This window comes from Topomyia yanbarensis, chromosome 1 (genome assembly GCF_030247195.1).
Source record: "Topomyia yanbarensis strain Yona2022 chromosome 1, ASM3024719v1, whole genome shotgun sequence".
NCBI lineage: Eukaryota > Metazoa > Arthropoda > Insecta > Diptera > Culicidae > Topomyia > Topomyia yanbarensis.
The window spans coordinates 65,000,901-65,011,448 of NC_080670.1; the positions used below are offsets into that span (position 1 = coordinate 65,000,901).

At 38.0% G+C, this 10,548-nt stretch overlaps 1 protein-coding gene across 1 annotated transcript in view; it reads right to left on the reverse strand.

Annotated features, from left to right (window-relative positions):
• Positions 1-10,090, reverse strand: part of LOC131677837 (protein hedgehog) — a 47,850-nt gene extending 37,760 nt beyond the window's left edge. Inside the window, exon 1 of the mRNA XM_058957898.1 lies at positions 9,163-10,090. Coding sequence (XP_058813881.1) covers positions 9,163-9,516 — 354 coding nt within the window. The 5' untranslated portion in view covers positions 9,517-10,090. The remainder of the gene's footprint in view (positions 1-9,162) is intronic.
• Positions 10,091-10,548: the final 458 nt, after the last annotated feature.

The window sequence follows — 10,548 nt, forward strand, 5'->3', positions numbered from 1 at the left end:
AGCCTTCTCGAGATACAGTAGCGTTAGGAAATCAATGGATATCATTCTGTTGAAAGGCTTACGTCCTAGTAGTAATCGCTTTCGCGTAAGAAAAGTTAGGCGACTGCGTGGTTAATCCCAACTGTCCAGTATACACATATAACCGTACAAGTCTGCATATCTCTGAGATGCCGCACTGTAAACAGTGACATTTTCGTACAATTTGATTTTCACATTGACACAATGAGTGTCAAATTTGTATATTTGTTTAAACATCTCGACTGGGTGAAATGCGATCACGCAAAGCATTCCCTTCTTTTGAATCCCGGAATATGTATCCGAATTAGGTCCACATAAAGTTCAAGCAGCCGTACCGCAAGAACACAGCAAATATTTACAGTGATCACGTACAGCTGTCAAAAAACACAGCCAATATTGACGCAATGATAATTCTTTCCCCCAAAATCCCTCGTCAAATATTTTTGCTACAGGCCAGAGAAGACTTCACCGACTTTCGGGTACTTTAACTCGGCCGAATGGATGAAATAAGCTACATCATGACGAGGCATTATTGCATATATAAGTAACACACGGGTGTGAAGTGCGTTGTTAACAGCGTCGGTTTACAAGTGTTTTCCCACTCCATCTTGAAGAAATGTAACAAACCAACAAGAGCGTGCAACAATAGTACTTTACCTACAGCATAAAGAAAACTACACGTTGCTGTGGCAGTGAGTTATTTAAATCCGCATTTATGATCATTGAGCGGTAGGGCGAGTAGGGCACATTACTTTATCTTATGATAATTTTTCGGCTTTTCTCACTAAAAGCTTTTCGGAGTTTTAAAGGGATGACCAACGCTTGGTGGAGAAACTTGGCCAGTTGGAGAAGCGATTATTTAATTTTAACGATTAAATATTTTACCTTGTACGTTGGCACTGCTCGTTGTCGCCCGGGGGCTTTCTCTTCTGGTGCATGTTCTGGGCTACATATCTACCTCCTGCTTACTCCCGTCCAGGTCGGATGGAACAAATGGAGGTCGGAGTTTGTTTTCGCTTCTTTTTCGATTTGTTTAAGCTTAAGAGCTCAAGATTTACTTTCGGTAAGGCGCGAGAAGAGAAGAGGAGTGTACATGTGGTGATCGGCAAAAATAAACAACCAAGAGGCGAGAAAAAGAGATGCTGCCTGGGATGGAATTTAAATAAATGTTATTTTTTATAAACATTTTATATATGCTCTAGTACATTCTTGATTAAAAAAAAAAGTTTCACGTGTCTAGGACATTGATTGTCAACTAGAGCAAATTTAAAATCTTATCTCAGTAAAATTAACTCTCAATAAATACGGTCAATCGTAGTGATATAACTAGTGCGAACTGTTTTATGTGGCCGGTTCTACTCTGCTGATTCCTGGAAGCAGAGGCCAATCTCTTTGACATCTTTGCGATTACGAGTGGACACTTTCCAACAGGCCTAGCCGACACAAAAGACCCCCTTCAATCGTCAGCCAGTAGACGATTCACGCTTGGTCGTCATTGAATTGATTTTTAATATTTTATTTACACTTCGCTTTATCTAATGTGCGCCCGTTATAATGGCATATTGATATAATCATCTCCAACGCCACCATCCACCGGCCCCGTTTAGTCGTCTGCCGGTCGGTACTGTGAAGGGTGTCTATCTGACGGCCAACGGAAACTCGCGATCGGCAGCGTCAAATGTAAACATCGTGATTGTGTCGCAGCTTGGCAGGAGAAAATCTGCGCCCGCAGTCAGCCAAACGGATGGATGCGAAAATTTATAATAAAGCCATTTGTTTGTGTACACTGGCAGCAGCAATAATGAAGGCTAAAAAATGAGATGCGCAAAATCGACGCGATTGATCGTGGCCAAGATTCGAATAGTCTCCGATAAATGCTGAGATAGGATAAATGGAAGCGCATTCGGCATTCCCACACTCCCTCTGTTAGCATCCATGGTGACGGTGGTGACAGTAATAATATGACTCATTGGGAATTGTTAATTTACAGAATGCGCAGATAAGTGGAGATGGGTTTAGCCCTCGCGACTCGGGAATGGACTGTTTACCGATTCGACTACTAGTTCGTAGAAATCGGTTGTTTACTTTTGATTGTAAATTACAATTGAGCAGATGGAAGTGAAAGTCATAAGAGTATTTCGTACTTCGTAAAAACTTATCAATTCTTCGGTGAGTCGAAAATCTGGACAATTGCAATAAAATCTGCATTAATATATACGTTCTACGACATACCGGCTATAATGATAAATGGCTAAGTCGGGTTAGAACTTCACAAGATCTTGATGTGATTGAATGAATGGTTAGATTTGCTTCTGAAGACACTCCTTCATGAAAAGTTATCCATTCATAAACGCAAAGTCATCAACTTGTCAGTGAATTTAATTACAAAAACAAATTGGAAGTTACACAGAGCATTGCTGGCACGCTTAGCAAGGTAAAAATTTTGACTTGCGATTTGTCCGAAGCACATTTTTACGAAAGTTTCACTTGCCATCAAAATGCATCCAAAATACATGAACAGGACTTGCTCGTCCAGCTTTCATGCACGGTTTTTGCCCATCTTGTTTTGTTCTAGCGTTCTGTTCGAATGTATACTGGTATGGTACGACTTAAAAATCTTTTTTTTAATTCGTTTATTTGACACGGTTCATGGCGGTAACTTAAGGAAGCTGTGAGTCTATTAAATAGTTACACTATGTAATAAAAATAAATAAAAACAAATATTATTGAGTGTCCTTCTGGTTTGGTCCACGCAGCTTTCTATTGCGCGCGGGAGACCTTCTTTCGCGGTGGGGAAATATTTGTCTGTTCGCCTGGTGTGGGTCAACTGCATCTGTTCTGTTCACTTCACCGTTAATGCTGTCTTGATGTTCACGATCAGTTGTTCCTCCTTGCCTATATAACTTACGGGTCACGAGCAACAAACCATCGTCATTGGTATTAGATTTCTCACTGATGATGCTAGCAGTTGATTCTGAATCATTCTATGCTCTTTTACAGTTGTTATTATAGCCCGAACACTTCCGCAAATTTGGCAAACATTTGTGGTTCAAGTAATGGTATTAAATACTGTGTTTAATATTGGTTTGCCGAAGCTATGGTGTTCCATCTGGTTGCAGTACTTGCACATATGCGCATAGCGTGGTTTGTTTAATGTTATTTCCATTATTTTTGAATTGTATTGTCAATTGGAAGGAATAGGTCTTTCGAGCCGTATCCTAACCTAAAAAATATCTTTTGGCACACCCGGGAAGAAGTTTCTCCAAATATAAGGTGTAATGGACTCTACTTCTTCGAGTTGCGATATGTATTTTGCAATTGGTTCACGAGTAATACGCGGTGACAAATTATGTAGCCTTACCTCTTTATGGTCATTTTCTATATTCACGGTTATTTTCATTTTAACGCTGCTATTTTCAACCCCGTGTTTTGTGTAACGTGTTGAATGGTGTCAATCCTGAACTGCGCTGGTGATGATACTGAAGATAGGCTATATCAGTAGGCCTAAGCCAGTGGCGTAGCCAGAATTTTGGTTTGGAGGGGGTTTTGATAAAAATCGCAAATTTTTTGAAAAAATGCTTAAATTTAATATGAGTTTGATAAATTATTGAAAACTCAAAAACATAAGTAGTCTAACAGATGTCATTCCAGTCTACAAACAAGAAGGATCAACATGGAACAGTTTTCAAACCTCTATAGATTATTTTCTTGTATAATATGTCAATGAAGTCAAAAATTGCGATCTTTTAAAGTAGGATAAATGATCTAAAAAATTTTCAACGTTCAAGATCACCTAATATAATAATCCTTGACTTTGAAGGTTTGACAACTTCGGGAAGTTGTGAACATAAAACAGCGCCTACTTTGATATAGAAATTTTAGTGATTAACTCTCATAGAGGTAATTATGGTGAATTAATTTTTCAAAAATATTAGGAGACATGGTGCCTTCAGCAAAGTTTTTGATAATGTCATTTCAAACAATTTTGTTGAAAATATGAAGGCTACATGAATTCAACATATAGGGATTTAAATGGACTGGGCCTGCTCTATTTCTTCTTAGTGAAGAAAAATTTAGGTGAAAACTATTTTTTTCTGCGCTACGGATAAAATTGTTTGAAACAATAATTGCGAGTTGAGAACACAAAACCTATAACTAAATTATGGATGGATGGAACTGAAACTTGCGTTTCGACTTCATCTCATCAGAATCCGACACTATCTTGGTGGGCGGACTAAGCTTGCGCCGAATTGATGCTAGCTCCTGAAAATGGAATCACTCTTTGTGTTTTTGAGTCCTTTTAATATCTGGGAATTATTTGTTTTAAATCCAGTTCCCTTATTTTTTTGTAAGCTTCAAAGGCACCTTGAACGCAATGTGAATTTATTATTTAATTACCGCAGAAGAGATTTATCAAATACAGTAATTTCAGAATAGCTTGTTGTAAAGGTTTTCTACTACTATATTTCGATACTCTGAATATGTGGGATATTTATGTCTTTGACAAAGTTGTTTGAAATAGCACTTTCGAAAACTTTGCTGGAGACAAGTCTCGACCCAAATTTGGTTGAAGAGTAATTCTTGTCTATAATTACTTCTAGGAGGATTAACCGTCAAAATTATTCTATCAGCAGATGAACAGTTTTACGTTTTGAAATTCTTCAATGTTACTTAACATCGAAATTTGGCAGTTTCGAATGAATGTGATCGTGACCGTTAAAAATTTATCGAGCATTAATTTTACTTTTCTTCATTAGTCAACCTCACAACTTGCAGTACTAGTACGTAGCACACAAAATTTTAGTACGCCATTCATTGCATCCTGCTAAGAGGCTATTCATATAGTTGATAATACAACAAAAATCCAATGCTCATAAAACCGATCCTGACCTCAACCATATTGAATTGTTGTCTAAACTCTACACAATCTAAAAAAATACATTTTCAGCAAATGTTGAAATGTATGTAAGTTTTCGGTAAACAAGCTTATGTTTTATATGCAATCAACCTATTTAAATTTAGATTCCCATTCGAAAAATTGTCTTTAATCCATATTTTGAAGCATCTTTCCAAAAATGAGCTCATAATAATTCAGACAGTTATTTTATTTTACATTGAAGTAATTTGACAACTATGGGATTTTGGCTAAGAGATAAGTTACAAGATCCCCTTCCCACAATTTTCCAAAAGTTCTCATGACGCTTTAAACACAGTTCTCAATGTAGTGATCAGAGAATATTTTTCCAAAAATATTTTGTGTAATATTAAATTAAATTCGTCAGCATCAATTTTTTTCAATCCAATTAATTTTGGTTTGGGGGGGGGGGGGGGGGGTAAACCCCCAAACCCCCCCCCCCTGGCTACGCCACTGGCCTAAGCATTATTTTCACCTTCAGAAAATTTTTCACTTCACAAAGATTCGGTCGTGTAGAACAAAATCTTACGTTAACAACCACGGTGTTGATATACCAGCGCATTGAAGCTATTCAACACAAGATTGTTCACTTTGTTCTTTATAATGTACCATGAAGGGACCCGGTAAAGCTCCCGTGCTACCAGTAGCGCTGTCAACTTATCGACCTCGATTCGCTGTTTGATCGTTGAAATGTTGCTATGAAAGATTGCATTGCTCATCAGCTTTAACCAAGATTTGCGCAATTAGGAAAAAAATGAAAATTACATTTGACGTAAACAATGTAGCGACGTATTTTTCTGCCTCATAATAGGCGTTTACATGATCTATTAAATGAAATATTGCAGCTCTTGTGATGTAGATCTCATACTGAATAAACTAGGGCAAGGCGAATTCTCATTTTTAGTTGTAATTTAATGTAAATTTATGTGAACTGGGAGGCTTTATTTTATGTGCATCTTGCAAGACGTAAAGTTACAAGACTTTTTTTTGTTGTCTAGTTGCTCTGAATTCATATTGCTTGTGGTATTTGACATCCACAATCTTAGTCTTGGATTTAATAAAATTTTTAAGAATACCTCGTATCAGAAATATTTACAGCTCGTAATTCAGCCATTAATTAATATGTGCAGGTCATTCAATCGCTGTTGTCGAGTGGCATTTGACACGTAGTGTTGTAAATCGACTGTTTATAAATCCCTTGTATCGTTAGCTATAGATTCAGTACTAGTTTTTAGTTTAGACGTCCTGTTAATATTGATTGTACAGTACTAGTCAATGAAATGCATCATTTGTAAAGAATGTATAGTTGGTACAAAAGATGAGGAGTTTTTATGCCTTTCGGAGAGCGAGATTGACAGATGGGAATAATTATAGCTACAGGAAGCATTTCACTGATCAAATAAATAATTAAATAAATAAATAAATCAATGAATAAATAAATAAATCAGTAAATTTATAAAGCTATTTTCACTTATAAGAGACTACAAAGAAAAGTCGTCGTATTACAACAATGTAGATAGTGAGCTGACAGTTTAATTCGTATATGTAAAAATGTTTTGTACCATACTTAGTTAAACTGAACACTGTTGTGTCAAATGTTCGTGTCATACGGGTTACAACTCGTTGCAGCAGTTTTATCACATTCGGTTTTTAGTATACTATCATTCTAACAAATCTGCAACAATGGATTAGGTGGTGAAGTTGGCCGGGAAATTATTTAAGGATATCCGGTCTTTCATTAAGTAAGCATTGTTTCATCATTACTCATCTTATTTTACGTATCGAACGGTGGTTGTGGTTGGAAATGACGTTTCTTAATAGGTTTATTGGACTCAACAGAGATAAGGTCCATTTCTGGACATTTTTCTCAAAAGTAGTAGGAGTTGAATTATCTCTAGATAAATATTGAAGCACAACAACTTGCGATAACTTTATAATGCGTGATTCTTAAACTTTTGCAATCGTAAAGTTTTTTGCGTAAATTTACTCTCTCCTATCAATTCTTATTTTTTCTACTCGATTCCAAACATCGGCGGAACTGTGATAAACAAGATAGTTCAATATTATAATATATCCCAGCTATCTGCAATCGCTGAACACTCCTTTGAGATAATCCAACCACACCCTTGCTATTTCGCCCAGTTGAAGAATATTTGGAAGGAATGGATAAAAATATGTGAAAATGGTTCGGGTTGTCCGATAAGATCGCAAACCAGCGGCGATTAACTGAGCATGTAATTCAATTCGAATATCTACATTTAGCATGAATAATAATTAATTTTGCAGCTTTGTTGCAACGTTTAGATATGACAAGCGGTATTGGACGCTGAATGGACTCAACGCTCCGGTGATTTTTTGGTTCGAGATGGCATGCCTCCTGACTGGTGACACACGAATTCTCTGATAATCACGTGTAGCTCACCCCAACTGTATAGACTTTGACAAAAATCTAACGATGAGTTCAATTGAAAAATTCACAGGTGTAAACAAAACCCCCTTAGCAACTTCCATCGTTCAGAGATGTCCGTTGTTACCATAGAGGGCTCAGCATCTGCGGTTTGAGGCTATATCTATAAAAACACGGCGCTCTATCCCCGGCTTCTAAAACTGTTTTCGAATATTGACTCGGTAACGTTGCGGTGCGGTAACCCATTAAATAAAAGTTTTAGTAATCAATTAGAATAAACATTGATGGCATAAGCGCTTGACGTTATCGGCAGTAGCGGGAATTCGTTGACGTCAAGCAAAATAATGTGAGATATAGAAGCTGTTTCGAAAAATCTGGTTGTTGTTTCGTTCATCAATGAATGAAACGCCATGAGCACTACAAACACAGGCGGGGAGAGGTTTATGACTTCAGATATCCGCGAACGGTTCATTGAGACTAGTAATCGAACAACACTCATAACACTCTAAAACGATAAGAGCCCTAAATAACTGCAATGAGGTCAGTCGTGTTATCGCAGTCAACTCGACAGCACACTGTTTCCCTTCTACGCTAATCAGCGCACATCATTAGATTGATCTTAGGTAAGCTCCGCTGGTATAAATTTGGACTATTTTGGCCGGTCACGCAAATGTCGCATTGATATGTTATCTAAAGGACGGGTTTACTAGTGTTTTGAAAATGAGCTGGAATGTAAACGATAATCGTAAATCGAAGGTCGTAAAGCAATAAATGAACAGAAGTCAGAGACTCGTCCTAAATATTCAAACTTGCCCTTGGACCTTTTTTATGACTGCAAAGTTGTCCTTTTCAAGGATAGATGTTTATAATTGCTACTTATTTTGTCTCCCTTCAGTGTCGTTTACTATTTTCAATGCGAAAGAGACGCGTGCGACCTTGTCTAAGGCAATGCTTGGAAGATTTATTTATGGGTACTTATTCGAACGTAGGCCAGTTGTTTAGGGGTAATACGGACAGTAGCTTTCTCCAGCAATAAAATGTTTGTTAGAGTGAGACTCTGTCTGGAAACAAAAATTTTCAATACTAACAATATGCTGCTAAATGGCAAATAATTTAACACACTTAATTTAAACTATGGCAAAAAGATAAAACAAAACAATAATTGGAATCATTTTTTTAATGATACAATAAAATTAATCAGAACTATTATCGGAATGCAACTACATGAATGCTAAAAAGAAAACCACAAAACGTTTTATGGGAACAGTTATCTGCACAAATAATGTAAGAGAAGTAAGAAGCGTAATAAAAACTCGATTAATCTGATTGACAATAGATTACTGAACCTTAATTACATAGCTTAGTGGACCACTTTTTTCTACAGAGTTTAATAACTTACGTCATGCTATTTTTTACCAATTTTTTCAATTCGATACAGTATCGAAGTTTGTTTGCAATTATATGTGCCAGTTTACTCTGCCACAGAACACGTGTGAACTAAATTGCGGTCTGGTATCATCGCCAGACACAGGACTGAATTATCTCTTATTTAACTGTATCAGTGAGCTAGCGCAGCAAACAATTTGAATATTTAGCCACATTGATTGATGTACAACCTTCAAATAAATCGAATTTTTATCGCGCGCCGTCCTCCTATCTTACGTCTATTTTTCTTCAACATTCCGGAATTGCGCGCTAGCTTATCTAGAAAGTGACACTTATCAATACATTTTCGCGATATTGCAACGTAACGTCATTCCAGCCGAAGCCGATAAGCTGCCTTTGAGAGTCATTCCGTCGGCTATAATCCAACAGGACTTACCTGGGTCATGACGCGATCAGCGCCGGTACCTTCTTCATCCTTGAAGATAATATCTTTGTTGTAGTTGGTTTCCAAGTTGCGAAACTTGGTATCGTTTCGAGTAATCGGTCCCTCCTGCATCCCGGATGCACCGAGTGAATTTTCACTAACATTCGGCACATGTTGTTTGAACACCAACGGTAGCAGTTTTCGGGTCCTTCGGGGACCTCCGATACCACGGCCAGGGCCACAGGACTGCACCTGGGGCACCATGTACAGCAGGAAGATGAGCAGCATTGTGAAAGATTTCCTTCGGCTGTTAAAACAGTTCCTTCGGCAATAGGTGCTAGTACTAGATTTATTAAGGTTGAACATTTCGTCGGAACACTTGAGTGTGGAAAATGTGGAATTTATGATCTCTCTTTCCCTCGAACTGGGCGAGCCACGCAAAACACTTGAGTAATCACCACACCGTCGAGGTAAATAAACACACTTTTTTCGTCAAACACTTGTCACTGTTGCCTTTTCTATTAAAACTGCATACAATATGTATAACTGGCTATTTATTTGCTCAATCACTTGTCAGCGGATATGATCTGACACAATCTCAATTTGTAAAACTAACATTTTCGTCTTGCGCAATCAATTTATTCCGGTAACATCATAGCAAATTAATTCGACACACATTGGCCACGATCTCGGTCAATTCATTTGAATTATTTCACTTTCGACTACAATCCATCACTATAACGGAATTCCACTTTCGGCGCAGTTCAAAAATTTTCCCCAACTCGACTTGCGATCTCATTCGTGGTTTCGCCTAAAACGTAAATTATGCATATTATCCTTGCTGGAAGCTTCCTGGTTTACGGAATCGCGCAATACTCGTATCGTTCGCTGATTTTTACTTGACCCACTCCTTGGAAGAGAGGAGAAGATGGTAATTCGACTAGCACTAAATTAGAACTAAGTAGATGCACGGTTGAAAATTTTCGTAGCCATACTCTCTCTCTGTTGTATTCCCTTTCGGGGTGGAAGAGGACAACCTCTATGCACGAAAACGAACCGCCGTCTCGCACAAGCACTGATCCACCCGTAATGGAAAATCCAGAGAGTATCGAAAGAAATGTGTAGAGCTTTTGGGTTGCACACACACTATACGATGGACTCGTGTAGGCTATAGGTACATAAAAGTTCAAGCTCAGGAGGATTGAGAGAAGGTGCCATTTCTGGGTTTTGGTGAGAGTGGCTGTGCCGTTCGTCACGAGCTGATGGTTCAACGGAAAAGGTGTTTCAGAGAGGTGGAAGTCTACGGACGGGAATGAAACTGACACTAAAGGAGCATAGGCTGAGCGGTTCGCTTCGAATATGACCAATCAAGGGAGTGTGCTGTGTACATGAATGCGC